Source organism: Pipra filicauda, unplaced genomic scaffold, assembly GCF_003945595.2.
Source record: "Pipra filicauda isolate LSUMZ 115617 unplaced genomic scaffold, ASM394559v2 scaffold47_size6085603_pilon, whole genome shotgun sequence".
NCBI classification, from domain to species: Eukaryota; Metazoa; Chordata; class Aves; order Passeriformes; family Pipridae; genus Pipra; species Pipra filicauda.
In genome coordinates, this window is record NW_024104620.1 from 3253711 (window position 1) to 3278411 (window position 24701).

The 24701-nt window shown below is 37.4% G+C and overlaps 1 protein-coding gene across 1 annotated transcript in view; it reads left to right on the top strand.

The window, feature by feature from the left end:
* ARHGAP15 (Rho GTPase activating protein 15) overlaps positions 1 to 24701 on the top strand; it is a 331328-nt gene that overhangs the window by 197983 nt on the left and 108644 nt on the right. The window contains exon 11 of the mRNA XM_027749003.2: positions 3158 to 3256. Coding sequence (XP_027604804.1) covers positions 3158 to 3256 — 99 coding nt within the window. The remainder of the gene's footprint in view (positions 1 to 3157; positions 3257 to 24701) is intronic.

Here is a 24701-nt window from a genome sequence, read left to right on the forward strand (position 1 = left end):
TATTTCTGAACAATTGTTAGTTTAAATTTTTAAATGATGAAACAAGAGCATTTCAGGAGCCTATAGAGGAAATAATTCCTGAGAAACTGGAATAACTCTGAGAAGATAAAGTGGATTTCTATTCAGAGGGGAGCATTTAAAGTTAAGTAGCATTCCATAAGGTGGTAATTGTGTCTATTTCCCAGGCATTTGAGTTAAATAAGCTGGATAGGAAACATAAACTGTCATAACAAGAGGTTAGGAGTGTTGTGTACATCTCTTTTTTTTCAAGTCATAAAAAATGAAGTTTTGGAGGGCCTTATCTCAAATAAATCAAACAAAGGTTTTTTTGCTTTCCTTATCCCCTCATGAGCTTTTCCTATTTTTTTTTTTCTTTTTAAAAATGTCCTGGATAGTTTTTCTTTGAACTAGTTTTAAAATATATGTATATACACACCTATAAAAGAATAAGAAAATAATATTTCGATCTTAGTTACTCATAAAGCTAGCTTACAAAAGTTAGCAATTTGCCATTGCTATAATTCCTTGTTTCTGAAATACCACACAAAGACTTAGCTGAGTTTTCCTCAACTATCCCTGTGACCTCTGCAATTGTAAATATGGCAGTGTAACTACTGCCATTCCCATGTTTATGTGCAGAAACAGATCCAGCAAAAAAAATCAATTGATTATAGAGAGTCGCAGAATTTGTGGTTTGGGACTACCCAGAATTGACAGTATTTGGATGACATGGTATCATGTACTTATAAATAGCCATGAATTTCTACAAGGGGGAAAAAACCTCCAAAGCAGTTGTGTGCTGTTGTTTTACCATAGTCTGTTTTGATGCCCAGGAAAAATTAATGCTGTTTTGCTGCCCTTTCATCTGAGACAAAAACCCTGGGTGCCTGTTTTCTAAAGAAGAGGTGATTTAAAGCTTAACTGCAGGGTACAGGATATGACTATATACATACAGTGAAAGGTATACAAAATGAGATTAAATATTCTGCTCAATATATAGAATCTGCATCAAGAAATGAAGTAATGGACTAGGTGAGAATTGCCAAACTGTTTTCAGCCTTTTCAAAATTTCCTCGCAGAAATACCAAACATTCTGTATGCATATAGGGGATTGAAAGAGTAACTGTGAAATAATCCTGGAAGTTGGTTATAAAGTGGTTATAACACAGAAGAGAAGCTGCTGAACAGCCATGCATTAATTTTGTTTCAGATCTTCATATGTTGCCATCTAAACACAGTGCAGCTCTTTGCCTGTTTTGCTTCTGAAATTGTTTACAAGTGTCTTTGTCCACCAAATAAGATACATTTTTTAACTTCTCTTTAACATAATTTACATTGGAGACCATTCCGTATTATGCAAAGAATTTGACAGGTCTTTGCTAAAATTCTGAAAAACAATTAAGATGTCAAAAGAGGAAGTGCTAGTACATTTTAATCATAAATCTCTGTAAATATAATTACCACTGAAGGCAGCTATAAATGTTTTATGAAGAAAATGTAACCAGACTGTGCTTTGTCAGAAACATAACCCCAAAACATGCAACAGACTGTTCGCTAATGCTTAACGCCACACATGCACACAACCTTCCTCAGTGCAGTTCTGTGAACCCAGTCCTCCATCCCTTCTGCAGCCCAAACTCTGACTAACTTAAATTCAGGCTTTGGTGTACTCTCTCAGAATGCAGATCACATGCACTGGGAGGTGTTGGAATAAACTTCCCTGATACATCTCGAGAAGTCCAAACCATCCCCTGCGCCCCACCTTGTTTCTGTCGTCGTGTTCCCTTCTCTGAGGTGTTAGGAAAGAAAAAGCAACTGAGTTGCTCTTGAAACCTAAGCTGAGTGTGAAATAGGAGGGATTAATTATAGGAAAGTGAAGCTCCTTGCAAAGCGGGAAATAAAAAAAATGAGAGTTTTACTCAGTTTTTCCCCACTAACATAGTGAGGAAAAGTTGTATTGCTGGGAGGAAGAATCACTCCAACTGGTTATGGTGGAAGGTGGTGGGAGTGAGTATAGGGGAAACACCCAGTGCCATGGGAGCTGTAGAGGAGAGCAAGAGCTGCTGCTGGGTTTGCTGTGCCGAGCCCAGACTTGTACTGTCACCCTCCAGCTATCTATACAGTAATTTTCAGAGCCTCTACACCAATTTACAAACTGTAGTACTCTGTTGAAATGCTATATGGAGACTGTCTCTCTGGATAAATGATGACAGTACGCTCCTATTGTTTCAACATTTAACTGCCTCCTATTGAGTAGTTCCTCTCATCTGTTTGATTCATTCTGATTCTAGCTGACATCGTCCCCGTTACTGATTGCTCTTTTCATAATTTCTCAAACATATAGAGTGGAAATGAGGTGGAGGGAGCTAATTAGTAATCTGAAGAGTTCAACCTGCTCATACAGATGTGTTTCAAGATCAACATACAAAGTTCAGCAAAACTTTGAAATCATAAAACCTAAAAGGTAGCATTGTCTGTTTAAATGCTTCTTCATGAAGGAAGTAACACTAATCAAAAGTTAGACTTGGTGTAAATGCAGTCCTCATCCAAAGATATCTAGTATCTTCTATTTTTTTAAGCACTTAATTTGATGATTAAAAAAAAAAAGCTTTTGTAAAGATGAGATGAAATGGTACTAAGTCCTGACGAAGCAATGTAATGAAGCCCTTTCACTTCTATGGTACTCCATGCAAAAGTGGAACTTCCAAATGTGTGGAAGAGGCAGGCCACCCAACAAGATAAGTTTCTAGGTTGGACCAGTAGTTGATATCATGTAGGATTTTACAATCAACAAGTGAGGGATTTGTGGCTCTAGAAAGGCCTTCATTTTTTTATGGCGAGTCCAAACATATGGCCACATCTTTTATGGCAGGTCCAGAGATCTCCAAGCCCTCGAAAGGTCAAGGTCATGGTGTAAGTAGAAATTGAAACTCGAATCCAGAGGGAAGTATCCAAGCACTGTGAGCAGCAGATGTTGAGGGATTTGGTTCTGTGGCAGAAGCTAATGACCACTAGGACTCAAAAAGGATTTTCTTCCAACTTTGCCTGTCTATCTTCGATATCTGAGTTTTAAATTAATAGGCAAGCTGAGAAGAGACAAAAATCCCACTACTAATAATATCTCTTAATGTATTTTCCTCTTGTTTTCCAAATCTAGATCAAATTTTTGGTTCCCATTTGCACTTGGTCTGTGAGCACGAGAAATCTACAGTCCCTCAGTTTGTAAGACTGTGCATAAAAGCTGTTGAAAAAAGAGGTGCGTACCTTATTATTTAATACTTTTTTTTCCGATAGTAATCTAAACTTTTACCTCATAACTCTGCTCAGATTTCCAGGGCAGGAAGACAGTTCAATTCATAATATAGTTATGAACTGAAACATATCACATTCTGTATCTTCATTTTCTTTATATGATAAGACACTAATAGCACCCGTTGATGCTGATTATTCCTTATATTTTGTTTGACATGTTGTTGGTTTAGTCTTTCTCTGGGTAAGTAAAAGCTAAATGTCGATAAAACGTCAGTAACTTTCATTCTGAAGTCTCTGGTGAGTGTAACGCCAATACTTTTTCCTAAGTCCTGAACTGCATTCAGCCAAAATAAATGTTATTCTGATGTGGCCATTTTTTTTTTTTTTTAATGAGTGCAGGTGTCTAATTTTTACAGTTCTCTTAAAAGCCATGATACTATAAAACTATTGGAATGAGTATCCATCCTCATTACAAGTTTTGATTAATAAGAAGGATTTTTATAGTATGAAAAAAGATGTACTTAACACCGTTGCCTGCCTTCCTCTCTGCAGAGTGTATCTTCTCTCACTGAAGGTCATTTTCTTTGGAAGGTACATGCGGTAGATGCAGAATCTTAAAATGTATTGTATAAAAATGTGAGGCTTCATCACCATCTGTTACAAGTTTACAACTTGTTCCAGGGATCTGGGGAAACATATATCTTGCAAAAGATAGAAAATTTATTTTCAGAATAAGGCTGGGTGAACCCATTGTCACTGCCATATACTGGAGTCTCAGAACAAGAGAACCCATGAAAAATAAAAAGATACTTAGAGCGTTATCCGCAAAGGAAAAAAGCTATTTTAATTCCGCCATTGTTACCTGGTTTTATAGTGAAAGGTGCAATAAAACTACCCTGGAGTTTCAAACTCAGGGAAATTCATGCTTTAATTATACAGCAAAGAGAGCACTGGGATATTATTACTCCCAGAATAATTGGCAGGAAGTCAGAGACTGAAACAAATCGGAGATTGTTCGGTAGGGGGAGATAGTAGCTTTGGGTTTTTTTGGAGGGAGGCTGGAGGCTGGATAAAGAAAGGGGAGAAATGTGTGAAGTGACTATTAATAGAGGAGGAATTGTGAGGAGAAATTCAGAACATGAAAAGGAAAGGCAGAGATTAGATTGTAAAAATGCCACACCATGCAGAACATGCCTAAAGGACTGCTTGGTTACGATCTCAGCACAGGTTCTCCAAAAGATGCGTTGGATATTTCATAGACGTTTTGTGGTATCTGACCACTCCTCCCAGGAGAAGTGAGGCCAGAGGTTTCTGCACTGCTGAACTGTAATAGAAAAATAGTTAACATAGTTAAATATTTACTGTCTATGTGATTATCAAAAAAGTATTAATATTAGAAACTAAACGTATCACTGTTCCTTCAAAGGAGTTCATCCTTATGAGAATTGCATTGTTGTTCTTGTGTTTCCTTCAAACTTGCTGTGACTTAGAGAAGTCTACCCTTTTTAGTTAGACTAACATGTAAATAGAAGCTAATCATATGGCATGAGACAAAAATTTTACTTTATCACTATATTTATGAGTTTATATTTGATACGCGGGTTTTTTTCTATTATCGTTTTCTTGGATTAAGATGCTTGCATTTACTCACATTCTATTTACCCAAAGTGTTGTTTTTACTAAGTTCTGGCATAAACTATCTCAGGACAGCAGTAATTTATGTGAAGCTAAGTCCAATGTTTATGCAAGCTTCTGATGACATTTTATACCGGGGTTGGTATTAGGAAGCAGTATGTGGAGGTGCCAAGTCTCCCGGCATGGCTGAGACTCAACAGATCTGAAGCCCTCCTCTTAATGGCCAGATATGCCTCCAGCCAAGATACTCAACTGCAGAGTCATGGGAAATACTTATGTACCAATTATGGGAAAGGCACATTTAATGAAAACTGTATGTTTACTTTCATAGTCTTAGTAAGATGGCCTAGATACTCAGTACAGCTGGCATATTGGCTGGGCTAGAAAAGCTTTTTTTCCTATTTAGAAAATATATCATCTACACACTGTAACTGTACCAAAAATGTTACTTGCGTGCTTCGCTTAAGATAAAGAATTATTAGGAAAAAAAGACCTTAAGAGACCATCCCTAAATGTTACTTACAAAACATTCATATTTCACTGAACGGTTGTGTTCTTAGTTATCAGCTCATGGATTTCATTATTATTCACCTACCGATTTTCTATTTGTTTTTCTGATTTTTAAAACATTATCACTGTGCACAGAAATAGAGTCTAGCAGGGATCTGAATAAACCATATTAATTAGTACATTTTCCTGTGTAAAGAGGTTACACACAATAGCCAACTGTAGCAATATTCTCCCACAGAATAAAAATGTGGAGGTTGGCATTAACCATTGGCAAGATTTCCTGTTCAGTTACACTATTTTAAAATGAATATCAAAAGGATATTTATTCTACTACTATTCTGCTCTAACTTAGATCAGATTTTGGTCATTTATCCCCGACTTTGCTTCTTCATCATTTCAGGACAGGGGTGCTTTATAAGGTCTGCTCTAAAAAGCTCATACCATAATGCATATTTATCTATTCAACAAGGATTCACTTGTGAATGTGAAAAAAAATGGAGTGAGTTCCATTTTTTTCAGCCTCCTTTGGTATTTTTAGTTATTGAAGTAGGACTGAGACGCAGAAGGTCTTTCTCCATTTTCTCAGCCATCTTGCAGAGCTGACAGTGGAGTTTAATAAAAAGAGGCAATGGAAAAGTGCCTGTTCCTGGAAACTTGAAAGGCAATTGTCACATTTAATTTTTATTTTTTTTAAGCAAGCTCATTTTTTTCCCTTCATTCTTCCTGTACTTATGAATTACTGATAATAATTACTGAATTATTCATTCACAATTTTTGATGAACTTCTAGTCCCAATTATTGAGCTATCCAGACCTGTACCACTGAAGTCAACAGTATCTTGGCCAAGAGTGTTGTAGCCTTGGTATCTCATGCAACATCTTAAATAGAAAAATCTCCCATATCTTTGGTGTAACCTAGTGAGGCTAAGAGAATTATTCTGTACCATACAGCAATCAAGTTGAAGTAATACCGTGGATACTCAAAAATCTCCAGCATTTCTTCATTTTCTACTTTCTCAGGGACTTCAAGGGAAAATTTTTCCTGGAAGAGCATATTCCTTGGTTTTTCAGTGTCTTCTTTTGACTTCCCATCCTTACTTACCTTGGGTAGACCTCAGACTTTTCTGGGGCTATCTGTTGACCTGACTTTTTCAGTCTGTATTCCTGTATTTCATTCTGTATTCAATCTCCTTTTTCTTTTCCCTGGGAAGCATCTGACAGGTAGCACCAACCCTGAGCTGAGCAGTACAGCGAGGAAAGCCTGGGACAATCCTCCCAGTACACTATAACTCACATGCTGAGCACTCCCGCCAAGGGTGGGGCCCATTGCAAGACATTTTGGTGTTTCTAGGCCAGATATTCTTCCCAGTCATTTCTGGAGTCGCCTATTTATTTTGTTATCCATGACCCTTTGAAAGTCTTGGCTGTCTTTTTTTGCTTTTTTTTTTTTTTAATATGTGAACGGCATGAGTAGAACGCATTAAAAAAAATTAAAATGTCAGTCTGTGTTGTACCTAAACAACGTGCCATCCAGAACTTCTCATAGTAGTGTTTCATCGTGTGAAAACAGTCTGATACTAAACTCTTTTCCAGGGAAGATCATTTGTCTGTGTGTCTAATGACAGAGTAAATGAACACCCTGAGCAGTCTGTATCCGAAACGTATTGAGGGTATCCAGTGTGGCTTAGGATTTGTAAAGAAATACATCCCTAATGCTCCAGGGACATATAATTTAACTTTCATCTCTCTTTTGAAACATCCTTCATTTTCTCCCTCCATTCCCAAATCCAAGTTAGTGTTCTCAAATCAACCTAACTGACTTGAAAAATGACACTGCAGCCAGCAAAGCTGATGATTGCAGGTACCGTTCCCATTCAGAGCTGGATGTTGCAGATACTGTTTTCTGTTGCTTTTCTTGGAGCACAGGATGCTCTGACAGGAACGATACACAAAATTACATATTTGATTCAATGCCTAAAAGCCACCCTGGGATCCATAACCTTGCTTAAAGATTTAAGAAAGACCTTTAGTCCACTTCTGAGAAGGTTCTTAGCTTAGAAAACTTTATCTTTCAACTTTACTTCTTAGCAGCTGTTATGTTTTTTTGCTGTCGTTTGTTTGACAGGATCCAGTTATAGGTTCCGATGTCTGTTTAAAGAAACAGGGAGGTTGTTGGCTTTAAAATTCCCTTACTGCTTGTGTGTTCAACATTTTCCCAGGCTTTTCTACATAGTTTGCCAAGTAAAGGGACTGACCTTTTGTAGCAAACACTTTTTCATTTCTAAATGCTCACTTTGATTTTTGTCCCATTTTATGCTCATTCCAAACTGTTTACAACCCACTAAAAATGACTGTGAATTATATGTTTGTGTAATGGATTCCTTTTGTGGTCAGAATGGAATGTTTACTTTGAACAATTAGTTATCTTTGGGCAGATTATAGTGACCTGAAAAAAGAATGGCTAAAATTATTATAGTACCTTAACTATTTCCTTTTGTTATCTTCTCTGTTTGTCCAAAGTATTATTTACTGGGTTTCATTGCTCTGAGCCCCAGTGAACAAATCATGTTAAATAAGAACAGCGACAAAAAAACTCCTGAGTATGGGCTTTTGGCTTGGGGGGGAGTTGGTCTGCTGAGGTAGGACCAGTGAGACCTCAGAAGGGACCTTTAGGCACTTAAAGACTGGATGTGCAATATTTAAGAAGATATGGTTTTGCAAGAATTTTTAAGTGCTTGCTCTCAAAAATTCAGATTTCTCATAGGCTTCCAAATTTTGACACCCCAAAATACCTAAAACCAATACTCAGTTTGTCTTTAATTAATTTAATGTCCTTAGCTGTGCTTTGATTGTGCAAAAGATCATTGCAGACATGCAGACACACAGTCTCATACTGCAGAATATTCAGTGTTTAAGGAAGAAAATACCTTTATGGCAAAGATAAAGTACCTTATGGGATGTATAAAAGAAATACAGTCATCCCAATGGAGAGAAATGAAGATAAAAATGGTATTTTAAACTACCTCACCTCCCAAATGCCATGCTGCCCTGTGACAGAAGGTTGTGTCCCTTTCATCAGTTTTATCTCTTAATCTAAAAGCTAAAGTGCAGCTAAAAGCACTTTAAAACCTATTTATAATAAAAAAAAAAAAAAAAAGAAAAAAGAAAGTGATATTTCATTACCTTCTAAATCATATATCGCTTAAAAGGTAGTCAGTATTCTGGTACAGTGTTTACACAGAGGAGAGTTCACTTATCTCAAGGAGTTAAGCAAAGAGGAAATGAGTTTTAAGAAATATAAAGTATTGTGAATATATTTATATAGCTAGGAAAAATATGAGTTTTTAAAACAGTCTAATGCAATCTCATTTTCTAATAGAGGAGAACACAGCAGAATAATTTAAAAAAAAAAAAATCCCAAATACCTTCTAAAGCTGATGACTCCCATGCTGGGATCATTGTCTTTGGTATGGTGTAGTTAGTGGATTATAAAACATTGAGGATGGCAGAATGTGCAGCCAAGGTATGGATTAATAACCACTGTACAAAATCCCTAAAAGCTTACAGAATTGTTTAGGTGGGAAAAGGCCTCTAAGATCATTGAGTCCAACAATTAACTCAGCACTGCCAAGCCCACCATTAAACCATGTCCCCAAGTGCCACGTCTGCACAGTTTTTAAACCCCTCCAGGGATGGGGACTCCACCACCCACCTCCATCCCTATATGCACTATAGTACTCCTCAGTATCAGATTTGTGTTCATCAACATGCTCCTCAGGGTTGTATTTAACTTAAGCAATTTCTATCTGTTTGGTTCTCAAAAATAATTCATTCCCATTCCTAAGGACCTGAGGGAGGAGGCAGGAAAGTACAGGGTAGTTCTGCCAGAGTATGTTCACCACCATCTTGGGGCTCCCAGTAAATGCACAGTGTTCCTGGGCTACTCCCAGCACGGTTAGACCAAACCCACCAGCCAGTGGCATAAAGGATTTGTTCTGGCAGGGCTTCCTTGAGAAGAAGGGAAACCTCAGGAGACTGACCTACTCTGTGCCATTTTATATTTCTGTCTGAGTGCAGGATTATTCTCCAACAGGACTTGGCCACTGAACAACCACTGAAATGTATTTTATCTATGTTTTCCCTCTGTCGTATCTTTCTGTCCTCAAAGCAAGAAATTCTTCATGAATAGCAGTTTGTTTCCTACAAGCTCATTCACTGATCTTCGGTACTTATTTTCCTCTGGAAATGTATTTTCCAAGCTCTTTTTTGATTCTCCCAGGTCTACACATGCTTCCTTGCTTACCCTGATGTAATTTTACATACTGTTTCCAGTGGCTTTAGAATTCAGTACCCTGAAAGTGCAGAGATCATGTTGCTCCACCAAATGATCTGAGCTCCCAGTTCTGCTAATTTTGTACTGTTCATTCTTTCCCACTTTGGGATAATCTATTATGCTTGGATCCAGGCACGCACTAAAAGCTAATACTTCCATGAAGAATGTGCAATTTGTACTGTTTAGCTCGTGATGAGATTCCTGAAGTCTTTTATGATTCTGTCTTGTTCCAAGGAGGCTTCTGCTCTCAACCTTTATATGCACTGAATGTAAAAGAAAAGAAAAAAAAAGGAAACAAACTGATAGAAAAAAAATTACACACACACAAAAATATCCAGCAGTTCAGCAGATAAAGCCTTTTTCAGGGAATTCTAATGGGCTGAAGAAATCTGTTTCTGAGGGCATTGAACTATGTTTACTTTAAAGTGGCCAACGAGCATAAACTCAAACATACAGATGAATGCAATATAAAACAACAAAGTTCTGAGAAAAGCCCTTGAAAAAGTTTGTGATTTAAAATGTTTGGTGCTTTTTTTTTTTTTTTTTTAAATTCTTCTTTTGAGTGGAAATTAAGAGCGGTTGAATTCAGTGCGAACATGTTGGCAAGCTTTCCTCAACCATTTCTGTCTTCAGGCTCAGGCAATCCCGCTATAGCCACCTTTCTTAGAGTAAGAGCCAGTTAATAGTGTTGTGCAAGGTCCAAGTCAGAGTTGGCTCTGAAGGGTATTCACTCTGGGGCCTCTGTGTCTGCTAGAAAGCCACATTCTGAGTTAGAAAAAATATCAAGAAGTGTCAACAGGAAACATCACGGAAGGGCATACAAGACAAATTAGAGAAAAGGAGACAACAGCAAAAAAAAAAAATCCAACTGAAAAAAAAAAAGGAATAAAAGCTTTGCAATGGCAAGACACAAAAGAGAATAAATATATAATTATTTAAAAATTGGAAAACAGAGACTCTAAGTTAGTTCGAAGAAGAAAAAGCCATAAAACAGGCAGGCGTTTGAAGCAGTTGTTGTCTTTGTCATAGTTACCTGATACCTGGTTCATTGATTAATCTGTTCCAGAGAAATATATCCATTTCTATGAAAAAAAAAAGGGGGATTTGTATTTTAAGCCGTGCCAGTAACAACAAGCAGACACTCGGTGTGCACCAGAGTAACATTTACAGTGCCTGGGCCAAATTCATGCCTTGTGTAATTTTATTGCTTTTACTGGAATTACACCAGAGATGAGTTTGGCCTTTTGCCTTTTTCTAGCATTGTATAATATATCTATTTGTGAACATGTAGAGGAAAACAGGGCATTTTGTCTTCTGAATTTTCCATAAAATCTTGTTCAATAGGCTTAATAAATAAAACAAACCACTTAACCTACGAAATAAAAAAGAATCAAACAATGTTTTCTAGATATTAAAATAATGTTAATACACTTTGTAAATCAAGTAGTTGACACTTGTACGCGCTGAAACAAAAAGTCTAGAGAAATTTAAAGCCAGCTCACTGTGTGTGTTGCTTGCTCTGTGCCAAAGAGAGAATGAAGGTCCTGACATACCCCCTGGTAAGAGGCAGATTCAGGGAACCTCACACATGAGGGCATCCACCTCCTAGCCATGAAAAAGGTAAAGAGACAGAGACAAAAATCCTCTCTTTTCCTCCTGAATAAGGCAAGGCTGTGAGGCTCTATGCCCTAGTACAGCACACACACAGGCAAGGAGCTGGCAGGATTTCCACTGCAAACCCCTTTTAGTCAGACTTTACAGTTCAGCCATTAATAGAACACTTTGGGCTAACACTTGACAAAATGAGTCTTAGCCTGAAGGAGATGTTCACTCACACACACACACACACACACACACACACACACACACACACACACACACACACACTAGGTCCATCAAGTTTCTTTAAAGGAAAAAAAAAAAGAGGTGTAGTTTCAGATTCTTTCAATATCTCTGTCGCTTAAATATAAAGTTATATTTTTAAAGTAAAATTATGAAGGCATAATTCTACAATGCAAACTGATCGTTTTTCCTGTGGGAAAAAAAACAAAGTTACTACAACTGCACGACAATTTTTTCAAAAAAGTTTTACAGCAAGAAAAGAAAACACTCTAAAAAAGTTTTGCTGTCTGTATGCAACACTGTGGGGTCAGTTTAAAAAAAAGCAAACCCTTTCCTTTTTTTTTTTCTGCCTGAAATTCAAGAGAGCAAATAACTGCAGTTGTATTTTATTACTTCAATTATTTGCTGTAGCAGCTTGTGTTACATCAATGTTTTAACCATATAATACTGCAGTCTAATGGGATTGATACCTAAGTGAGAGAAATTGTACCAACAGGAGGAAGGCACAGGGCAAAGGAGGAGGGCAGCTTAAAAAGGAGGCTTTATGTCAAGGCTTTCCCTTCTTTAAGAGAAGATTTTTTAGCTTGTTTTGCTCCTCTGAAATTATGAAACTGATTTTGTTTGCAATCTAGTAACAGAATTGTCCCTAAACTGGCTCCTGCATGATAAAGCCCCAAGGAACTAACAAGTAATTCAAAGGTCTCCAGTTGTATATTCACTCAGCAAGATTGTTTTATTATAACCAGGATCCATACGGATCATGGATGTAATTATATAGCAAACTGACTTCTTTTTGTCTTTGCTCAAACAATGCTCCCTGGTTTGGGAGGAATGACATATGTAAATGAGAGCAAACTGTGAGCATTTGGTTTCATAACACAACAGAACCATACCTCTTGGATCCTGAGCTGCTCCAGCCAGCCTGATCCAGATCTCTCCTCATGATTCCTTCATGCACTCTTTTTTTTGGTGTCAGAGGTGATGTATTTCAAATAACTGAAATTTCATGAGAAAATTCATGAGAAACAGATATTGCTATCAGAAACTACTTTCTCATGCTTATTCTGCTTTGTAATGAATATAGGCTATTTCTTCCTATAATTCCTGCTTTATTGATACAAGCCTCTGTCCATCAAGACAAATGGAGACTTCTCTTTAAGGATCTGAACAGATCTTTTCTGTGGTCAATAGTTGTTCCTTACAGTTGAGGAAATGGCTCAGTGTTTTGTTGTTTTAGGGCCTTCAGCTTTATATATTTGCAAAAAGATGTAAATACACAAATTTTCTCTCAGGGTTTAAAAACAAAGAACAGGAACTTGTTCAGTTGCCCAGATTATGGGTCGCTTACAGGTGATACTGTGGTTCTCAACATTACCATGCAGCCCTCCAAACCAAGGGTAAGGTGATGGGTCTTCTCTGAGATGCCTTCACTCAGAAGATTAGAAAGTCCTCAAAAGACAAGGGCTATTCCATGCCCCTTTCCTCCACCTCCCCAGGAAAAATTCCCCCCGATATTTCAAACCATATGTTCCTATTTGTCAGCCCTGAGCTGACATGGTGTTACGTGACATAACGCGCCAAAGTAGCTGCCACCAACTGGCTTTCCCGTGCCAGCAGCAACCACACAATGGTGTTGGAGGTGCCACAGCTTTTTGTTTACTTAGAAATGAAATAATTTTGATGAGTGTATGGTATCAGTTAGCAAGTGTTGAGTTCTTCATGTTGATACTGCTCATGTCGACTTAAATGGAAAACGGATCAGCTCAGAAATCTGTAATGAGAAAAGTTCCTGAGTGTACTTGTAGTGATGCCCTGTGGAGCCACTAGAACTAAAAATCTGTCAGCATACTTGGTAGAAACTTTGTTTCGTGGTTCTCTAACTCATATGATTGAGATTAAAGTGAACAAAATCTTGGCACATAGTTTGGCAGGAGAGAAGCATTCCTGTGTTTGTGTGTGTGAGACAGAGACAAAGAGAGGGGGAAATTTAGCAGCCACTCATTTGGTGTTAAATTATCAGGTGTTACATATTTTTAATAAACCTTAGGAGAAAGATAAGATACATCCTTCTCTACTGAAAACTGCTTTCACTTAGCCCATAAACTTAACTTTGAACAAGCTGAGCGTCTCCTCTGACCACTGAAAACAAAATCATTCAAATTCTCCAGCCCAAATAAACTGCAAGACAGACTTGAATTCAAACAGGAAGGTGCTGAAAGGGTGCTCTTTAAGCAGACAGGTTTTCCTTCTTTACCACTAACCAGGGGAGTTCACAAAACATTTTATTCAATGCCCTGATCCATGACCTGCAGGACTGTCTTCGCAGGAGTGGTTGATCTCTGGTCATAACCAGCACTAATCCAGTGACAGAGCTTTGTGCACAGGAGCACTTCTACCATCACAATATTTTTTGAAAATTTTCAAAGCCTCATGATATATGGATGTTTGAAGAGTATCTGAATTTGCACACTAGAAATGGTTCACAATAGTGCCTTTTATTATCTCCATTTCAGTTGCATTTTTGTATTCTGATACATCATACATTAAAAACACAAAGTCCACAGCTTACAGTAAGTTTCTGCTAGAAACTTTGCAAGTGTCTTGGATGTCTCTATAGTAAATGTTATTAATAATTATGGGAATTTTCACCAAGGAAGGAAATTAGATATGGAAAACCCTGTATGCCAACTTTGTCTTTCCAAGCCCTCAGAATACCAGAGGGTCTATGTGAACCCTAGTAAAAGGGATGAGATTGAATTTCTACCTTCCTTACATCATTCCAGGTCACAGTCAGCATTAAGATACAAAGACAATGATTCAAATCAAAATTCTTCCCGTAGCTTCAAATCTTAAAACAATTATCTTCCATGAAAATATCAAATGATACTCATATTTATGCTTTTACTTAAGCCAAAATTCAACTAACAGATATCCAGTGCATTTTATTGCCAGCAACTAAGGTTTTTCTTATGAGAAGTCAATATTATTATGTATTTCTTCCATGTCTCAGTTATGTTTCAGTTTTATTATTTGTACTTCATTGAGATTTTTTAATTTGCATATTTCAAAGTAAGAAGCAATTTGTTCCTTTTCAGACTATACTTAAACAACCTCTTTTGGGGAGTCCCTGAGCAATTCACATGCAAGTTTTGTGCTATTTTAGTGTAGCATATCATGGTATACATGTCAAACCATGGCATGAAAACTAAGCAATTGCTCCTGTCAGAGCAATGAAGGATGTACTAGTCTCCTAAGTTTTAGTACTTATCACTCTGAAATCCAACTCAGGATTTTCATGGTTTCTGTAGATACCTTGAGTACACCATTTGCTGAATGTTTCTTTAGTAATGGTTCAGATTTTGCCCAAAATAAATGGAGGCAAAAAAAGAAAAAGCTTTTAAGTTACCTGTTTGGGGGAAGAAAACATAGTGGAAATGACAGGGGAAAAAAATATAACTGCAGATTCCTGCGGCTAAGATGGCAAAATAGAGTGGAAAAATATGTAAGAGCAATAGTTTTGTGTCCTATTAAAATTAATGTCTCTGTTGTTTCACATAGTACTGCTTAATGTCACTGTTTCATAACACCAAATATGAATTTTGCAAAAACAAGAGAATTTTACTCACTTCTTAGACTGGAGATTCATCACACAAAAGAATGAGTAAGAGCATTCACTGGAATCCTATGGTTTTCATCATTATTGTGTTTTTAAATGTGTGCAATGTACACCAGTAAAAATACTACTGAATAAAAGTCATCTATGTATGTACATACACACACACACCTTTGTATTATCCCATTTTTATGTTAGGCAGATAAGTCATGCTGAGAATTCAGTAAGTTGGTGTTAGATAGTTGTGTTATACTTATCTCCCAAGAGAGCCCCTGGGTTTTCCACACAGCCATGGACTGTAACACCCAAAGGTGTCTGATAGTGTGCCTTAGGCTAAAGAATCTAATTTTCAAATGTTTTCTCTCACTTGAAGATAAAAAGTAAATGCAAAGATAGCTGCCTACAACGCAATATGAGTAAGCAAAGACTGTTGCCAACTCCACATTAGAGCCCCAACTCTGTTTTTAGAGCAGGGTTGTGCACATTCCTATATTAGAAACCCAGAATAGAGCTGGTTTAATTTCTAACTGCAAGACACAGATCCAGCCTTCTGTGTTATGCAACAAAACAAGTGCTACCAAGTGCCTTGCTGATATTTCTTTAACAATTTTTGAATTATAACAGTTAAACTCTGTGTTGACATCCTTCCCCAGTGATGCTTAGCAGCTGGAGGACGTCCCCACAGGTGGGCAGGTAGGACCCTGTCCAGGAGAAAACCTTGAGACATTTAAGGTTGAGCAGAGCATAGCTTCAGGTTAGAAAGGAATGGATCTACCATAGAGAAGAGTGTTGGGCCTATCTGGCCTGTTCAACTATATCTAAAACCAAAATATTATGGAAGAAAGAGTCGCGTGGCTTTCAATTTTGATCCTATATATCCCTATTCTATATCTTAAACTTTCTATCCTGATACCTATCATTTAAATAAATAAATAAATAAATAAATAGATCTATCTCTTTGGCAACCAAAGGTGCTACAGTCCAGAAAATGGAAACTCTTTACCCATTTTGGTTGAAGATTATGTTTGCCCACATGTACAGTTCTTCCACTTCCAACTGTTCAAAGTCCAACAAGCAGTGGTACTAGTCAGGATGGGGAGGTGGCATTGCTGAGGTCTGATTTAATGTCTCACTGTTGTGAAAGACAGGAGAAGATTTGTCCCTACTGTGCACTAAATTGTCTTTAAAATCAGCATTGGGAACAAGGGATGTTTGCAGAATTGTATCTGTCCCTTAGCTTTTAACCACAGTTCCTACTGGTGTCAGTGGGCCTGACTGGAAGTCCTATAGAGTCCTACAAGGAGAGTGAGACCCCCCAAAGTGCAATTTCCTGCAGTGTTCTGATGTTGCTCAAAAAGCACAGGCGTGATGTTGGTGATGATGGATCCCCAAATGAAGCACAGTTCAACCAAAGTCGGAGGATTTAGCAAAATGCATAAATTTCTTGTCTGCTACTGTCTGTAACAGGCAGATCTTCACAGTGAGCCTAAGTTACAGCTGGCTTTTGCTGGAACAGTTTATGCTCTTGACCCTCCTGGGTTGTATAGCCAATAGGGAGTTGTCAGGCTACATGTGTTTTTAAACTTCTTTCAGCTAAGTCAGAAATCCAAAAGCAAAATACAGCTCTCAGCAGTATCATGTGGAGTTGTGACACTCCCTGGAGGGCTCGGGGTCCATAAACCAATGAATGGATTACAATGAGGCATAAATGTAGTATTTTCATCCATGACAGATATAATCTTGAGCCTGTATTTTTCATGTTACTTAACTCTTTCATAACGTAATGTGTGACAGAAAATGTCTTATAATGCACACTGCAGTAAATATCAGTCAAGTATGCTTTATTGCTGAGCTCTACATGTTTCCAGAAGTCAACAGGCACAGCTGGGATATAAGAAATGGCAATGTTGTATATATTTCTTGAACATACAAAATACCTTGGCTCTCTTCTCCCCCACCCTCCACATTACATCCCCAGCTGTTCTGATCATGTCACACAGTGGATGAGTTTTTCCATCGTCAGCTTCTCCTAAAATGATAACCTTTATTCAGGCTTTCATCCTCCCCAAAAATAGACTGTATTATCCACATTGTCATCACATGCAAATTAGACTATCAGAGCATATATTTTGTGGCACAGAATAATAGAAATGGAAGGTGGCAAACAGCCTGTTGGTAGCTGTACCTGGCAGAAAATAGTGCAGGTAACATCCATTGATTTTCTTACAAAAGACTCAAATCCCTCCTGTCAATCAACAACGTGTGTTCTGGCCCCAATATCAGAGAGATAAGAACTGGAATCTGCAGATCTCAGGAGACTTGAAGCTGTTTTTATCCCAGGAGATTTGCTGGTGAAGGACCATTCAGCTTTCAAGGATTCTCAATACTCCCAATAGACCTCTTATAAAACCATAGAATGGTTTGGGTTGGAAAGGAGCTTACAGATCATCTTGTTCCAACCCCCCTGCCACGGGCAGGGACACCTTCCACTAGCCCAGGTTGCTCCAAGCCTGGTCCAACCTGGCCTTGAACACTTCCAGGGATGGGGCATCCACAAATTATCTGGGCAACCAATTCCAGTGCCTCATCACCCTTGATTACTCTTGGTTAAGCATGAAAAAAATGCACCTTATAAAGTAGCAGAGAACCAGAGACATCTTATTTTATTTCAGATGAATTAAGTATCGGTCAGAATGCACCTTCTAACCTGTATGTGAGAAGCAGTAACTGCAGCAGATGAGAGAGAATAGAAGTGGTGAAGGAGGTATTATAAGAGAAAACAAACAAGCAAACAAAAAAGAAATAAACATTCCCAAAATTAAATACTAATGGGGTTCAGAGAGAGAATGGCTACTTTCAAACATTTGGTAATTTCAGATATTATAATGTGTTGCATGAAGGAAGACAATGTTATTTCCTTTTAAACTACCATGCCATTTAAACCAGCAAGCTGGTGTGTGTACTGGAGGTCTGTATTTGATAGGGATTTTTTCCCCTTTAGCATAAACCTTGTTGATTTAAAAAGTGAACAAAGATGAATCAGGTGGTAAATGTATTCATGTAATCATTTTCATTAATAAGCTGTTATAAATAATAGAGGGAAGGTTTTAAGTGTATAATTCTCTGTCGCACAATTGAGATTTTTCCACATCTTCAGCAGTAAGTTAATTAGAATCACCTGCATTTTCTTGGGCGGACACCAAATGGATTGCAAACAAAAACAGATTAAAATAGCTGTAGCTCATGGCATACAGATGACAAGATTCACAAAGAGGACAATCAGGCAATGAAAACCTCCTCTTTTTCAAACATTTTTAAAGGAAATTCAGCTCTTGTGAGTCGCTGTACAAAGACGTTTGTAAGTGTTTCACTGAAAGACTAGAATGGCTTTGTTTCTGATCCCATGATGAGTGAAAGAAATGTTTAAGAAAGATCACTTTACAGAGAGATTCAGACTGAAATGTGATGACCGTGATTCAAGCCAAGCCAAAAATTACAGCTCAGAATTAAAGGGGATGGACGTGGCTTGGGAATCCATTTTCCCACATTCCTGAATCTCAATCATCCCAGCCAATGTTTAAAAGAAAATACAGTGGAAAGCAATGAGGTCACTTTGTTTAGCTGCAAGAAGTGGGACCAGCAGAATGGCAAAAGTATATATTGGAGGTAACGGCAGAATTACAGTGAGCACGCTGCGTTCATTCAAAACAAATAGTTTGAAAGCTTAGTTTTGCTTCTTGTTACAGGCAGCCTTCTGAGTTAGTCCTGTTGTTCCTGGGGCTTTTAAACCATAAACTTCTTGAATGTCAAAGCACAGCACAATAGAGAAGAAGAGGAAGGCATAGCAAGTTTGATTTGGGCATTAAACAGCAGCCCCGCGTAGCAGTGAACTGTGTGCTCATTTAAATTACACTTGCTTTGTACTGTCGCTGCCCTTATTTATTTGTATATAAATATCTAAGTGGAAATTCTACCATCAAGTGATGTGAAACAGAATAAAGTATATCATCCATCATATTCACTTGTTACTTATTCTCAGTATGTAATGCTCATATTCAGTGTTGTAATTGCTTCCATTAAACAGTTTCTACAGGGTCTTGAAAACAATAAGATCTCAGTCAAGCTTTTCTCCTTTCATTGCATCTTGGAGTTATTACTGCAAGAAAAAATGAGATTCTCTTTTTATGTAGGAATGCCCCTCATCTTCTTGATATTATTGCAGTCAAACATAGAATTATTTCTTGTTAGATAATTTCCTAAAGAGATTCACCAAACCTCATGTCAGACACTCCAACAGAGCGATTTCATAGCCTGTTAAGAACTAGTACAATTTTTCCTTTCCTTTCTTTTCCCCTCTGTCTCTGCCTTTACTAAATTCTAAAGCAGTGTTGGATTTCTACTGATCAGAAAATAAAGAAAATCTTGTTCATGATACCTTGAATTCAGGCTTGTCTGTCACAGGTCCTTCAGCTGGGCAGTGCTGGTTGGGAGTCTTCAAATCACACGAAACGTAGTGATGGAGAGGAAATTTCTCCATCCTCTCTTTACTATCAAGCAATGATATTTAATGTTTCACATTACTTGCTTCACAACCAAGTGCAGTGCTCTACTAGAAATCCTATTTGTAGCCCATGAAGAAGTTCAATCTCTTCCCTCCTTCTTTGATACTCTTTTATAATTCAAGGGATCATATTAGTCCTCTTTGTTGTAGCACTGAGCTCAGAGATCATGTTCAGCTACTTATTTAAAATAAACCTCAAGTCCTTTGTATCCTACATCCAGAGTACACCGTGTGCCCTGTGTTTCTCCATACAAAACCTTGTTTTGCCAAACTGTGGCCATTTAGGGCAGTAGTTCAGCTCTTCTGTAACTTTACCTGTCCTTATCATCATTTAATATCTCCCTGATCTCTGTGTCATCTGCATATTTTGCCAAGAGAATTTTTTTTTCTCATTGTTCGTCTCTGATAGAGGTATTAGATGGCACCGGACTGAGAGCTCCAATCTCGAGAGCCAGTTATGACCTTGCTAACTGATATCTCCCATTAACTACCACATTTTGAGGTCTGTCATTGAGCCAGTTTTTAATCCACGTAATATATGCCCAGTTAGTTCTATAAAGTGCAAGTGCTTTAATCCAAATGTCATGTGGTACTAAGTCAAAAGCCACACGGAAGGCCAAACATACTATTTCAACATCATTGTCTTCATCAACTAGACCTGTAAAAAATTCAGTCCTATCAAAAAATGAAACAATTTTTCTAAACAAAGCCCTGATTTTCATGAGACTATGTTGGTTGAGATTAATGATATTTTGTTATGAATTATTTGTTCAGAGTGTCCTGAATTAATAATTTAAGTAGACTGTCTGTGACTGAGGTCAGTCTAGCCAGCCTCCAAGAGCATCCCTCTTACTGCTTTTACAATATCAGAATAGCTCTTCAGCTTAGTCACTTCCAAATATTTCTCTATATTTTATTTGCGAATGAGAGACACAAGTATATCATGGCACCAATGTAAACAGATCCTTTTTACATCAGTGGTTATGGTTTTGTCCTTCAGATTGACTTCCAATATCATCCACTGTTTGGTCTCCCAAGTTTGTTTATCCTCTGTCTGTTAGAACTATTTAACATGACATTTGCATGGCACCCACTTCCATAGTAGCAAGTACCTTCCCTGCTCAGGGAATGGGACCTATTTTCATACCAGATGTTTGCTGGGATGTTGTTTTAGGCCTTAAAATGTGATCCTTTGCTGGGAGGAGTACAAGAAGGGGTAGTTCTGGCAATCAAAGCAGCAGTTTTGTTCCAGCAGAGCAGAGCCAATCCCGGTGCTGGCCTCCAGCACCACTCTGGGAGCTTTAGGGTATGTTCAACCCCACCCATTGCCACACCAAAAAGCAGGACAGAGATGTCAGCAACACTGTGTGTCCTTCATTGTTCTCATCATCTTCACCTCTGATTTCCATGGCATCAGACAAAAATGTTATTTTTGCTTTCGCATTCACCTGAAAATCTCTGGGTATATTTTATCACCCTGTACAAACACAGTATTTTTAATATCAAATTTTAAGATGTCATGTTTATTCTTTGCTGCTCTTCATGATATTCTTTCTCCTGGCATACAAATACTTATCCTTTTGTAAATTTTTACTTTTGTTGCACATTGTTTTGTGTTTTTCTCATCATATTATCTTGACATGGGTATATTTGCTGCATTCACTCACTTCTGCTTCTTTGAACGACTTCTTGCCTCACTCTTGTGCCCTTAGTAAACCTTAAAAAAAATTGTTTATAAATCAGATATTTATGGTAAGATATATATGAAAACACGAGGAAAGAATTATAGTTTTAGGCAGAACATACCCTGATAATGACCTCTTAAATATTTGTAAAGATAGCCCTGGGCATCTGAGCCCACAAAATAGTTTATAATACAACAGCTTGATTACATAATGATACTTTAGTTTTAAAACGTATGATCTTTCTGTTTATGGGAAGGCATAATAGGCTCCTTTGAAATACAATAGTTTTGCCCTGAACATAACTGATTTTAAATGAAAGGACTAACTAAAGAATGCCTTTCTTCAAGTTTGTACTTCACTTTGTTGTTGAATCCAGCACGATGGTTTCTCTTACAAAACAGGCCTGGGGACCACACCTATTTCAGGATACATTAATTGTGAAAGTTCCGTGGGTTTCAGTGCAGGAAGTTACCTAGTACTGTTTAAAATGGTATGTTTTAAATCCTAAACCTTGTTAAAAACCAGAGAAATTTCTGTATACCACCATCCCCCCTCCCCCCATACATAGAGAACTTCTTTTTTATATTCAGTTTGAAGATATTGTCAAATATGGATTAAGATTAGACAGAAAAAATGTGACTTGGGAGAGGGGTTTGTTCTATGTGAGAGAAAAGAATTAGTGAGAATGTTTAATTCCCAACAGTTCATAAATCACCAAGACAACTTCAGCCAATATCAAAATCTAATATTTTTAAACATTTCTTTCAATAAATATATCACCTAAACTGTAATCTTCTCCTGTGTTTTCAATATTTCTCTGCAACACCTGGTTCCAGCTCAAACTGCTACTAGGTCTGACACTGACCTGCATTCATGGTTACTTCCATTTTGGGTAGAAATAAGAGTGTAAGAAATGTTTTAAATAAATGCTCTTCCACCATCTTCTGTGCAGTGCAGAGGGCCCATAACATTCATTATTGTTCATGAATCTCAACCAAGACTGAGTCCTGTTCAATTTCAACTTTCTCATCAGGAGCACCTGTTTAATTTTTTAAGATAAAATAATTAAAATTTGCTATAGTTTGGCAGCTGAACTGACGTATTCTTGAGAAAGTTCTTTTCCTACATTTCTTACACTAGTACAAACTATAGGGTGGAAATACTGAAGTCATTATCATGCTTTTGCCTATAATTTCTAGTTGTGGGTCCATCCTGTTCTCAGGTTCCTCATTAAAACAAACAGAAACAGAGTTGGAGACTGGAATATAAAGCAAATAAAATACTTGTTCTCCTTTAGGGCAAAATCCAGTGATCCTTCCCTGATAAACATCCCTACAAAACACAAGAAGGTCACTCTATAGTGAACTAAAATTGACTATATTACAATGAAGGGGATTTTTTCTGAAATGTTCTTTACCACTATACTTAAACTCCAGCACCAGACAGGAAACTCTGCAAGGCTTTTGTTTCATCTTGTTCCCTAAGTATTTATAGCCTGCCGTGAAGAAACACTGACAGCAGTGCAGTGATGTTTTATTCTTGATAGAGGTGCCCTTAAAAGTGAATTTGCTTTGAAAATTGTTCATAGAATCAGGATATTAGAACTATAAAGATATATTTTTCTCTCTCTTTCTCTCTCTTTCTCCTTTATGCCTAATTGGATTTCCAAAATAAGTTGTGAACAATCCAGCTAAGATAACGTGGTCATGAAAAGGATGTCCAAATCCACCAATTTGCATTGGTTTGGTTTGGCTTAACTTTCAAAGTTCTTGGAGCAGAAAGTTGATGGCACGTGAACACTATAATTGGCTTGATATTCTTGGATTTTATTTTTTCATTTTTTTTTTAATCTCTGCCATATTGCATAGTGCCCAAATGAAATGCTAATCAGACCTCATTTCTGGACCAAAATAACCATATAACAATAATAATGCACTTGTATACTCCATGTTGCAAGATGTAATTCCACCAGTTTACAACATAACTTGTCATTCTCACTTGATTTAGATGATTTATGCAGGTTCCAAATTGATGCTCTTAATGTGGGACTATTTCACCCAAACTGACATGGATTGCTTTCACTTATATGTATGCAGTAAAGTTAAGAACTGAATTGAGTTGCATCCAAATCAAAGTTAACATTCTGTTTGGGGGCTGGTCTGTTTCTTACTTTACTTTATTTTTCTCTTTTAATTTCTGGTTTAGTCTTCAATTTACATGATGCAATTCTTAATCCCCTACCACAAGAGTCCCACAGTCCTATGCTGGGAATTACTCTTTCTCTCTCACTCTCCCCTCACTAAAACAGAATTAGACTCTTCAGATTTAGGATAGAATTGCATTACTTAAACATTTTAGTAATTTCCATTTCCTCATATGTTATACATCCAGCAGATGGATAATTTCCAAGTTTTCTTGATTACCAGATCCTTTTTAATTTCTCTTAAATAAACTTTTTCTTTATCCCTCTGTAACCAAAGGGGAGTTCTTCCTGAAATGAATCATCACTCTCCCTATTATGTTGCAGGACACCCACAGGTGCAGGGTAGAAATCTGATAAAACACTCAGATAAGCAGTGCAGAATTATTATTAATAACCAGATAAGGGAATTATTATTAATTTTTAAAACAGATTATTTAATGCAAACCAAAACAGGATGTTGCTAGCTAGGAAGGACATAAAATAAAAACTGTATTTTGTAGAGAAGGAAAACAAAAATGCGAACAAACAAAATACTTTAGTTGTTTTCAGACTTCATCAAAAGCAAAAGTATATCTTTTAAAATGTTTTAAGATCAGTGAGAAATACCTCCAAGCAGTTGAGTCCACTGACCCTGGCACTTGTGTGCCAGGGCATGATGCAAGACTCAATAAGGACTTGAAGCTCAGCTTCTTCATCTTTAATTGTTATTGCAACTGGGCTTCTGGGCTTTTGGACTTATTATCACTCTTCCCTACAGTTTCAGGTTTCCTTTTTGCCCCACCCCAACTTGGTAAAATATTCCCCCTAGGTACATTGTCAGGAAATATTTCCTGAAAATTTTTGGTTTTGACAAATTAGCATTTTCCGATAGAAAGGCTTTCTCTGAAATTGCTTGCCAAAAGCTAATTAAAACTTGTGTTCCAAGGGATAAGTAGCCTTAAAAAAAATTTAGTTTGTATAGATTCTCTTGGCTTCTTATGTACTTGCAAGTTTTAAATGTGAAATGACAATGTGCAGTTTAGTGGGTTTGATTTTTGAGCATGCAGATCGGGTCATTATTGCACAACA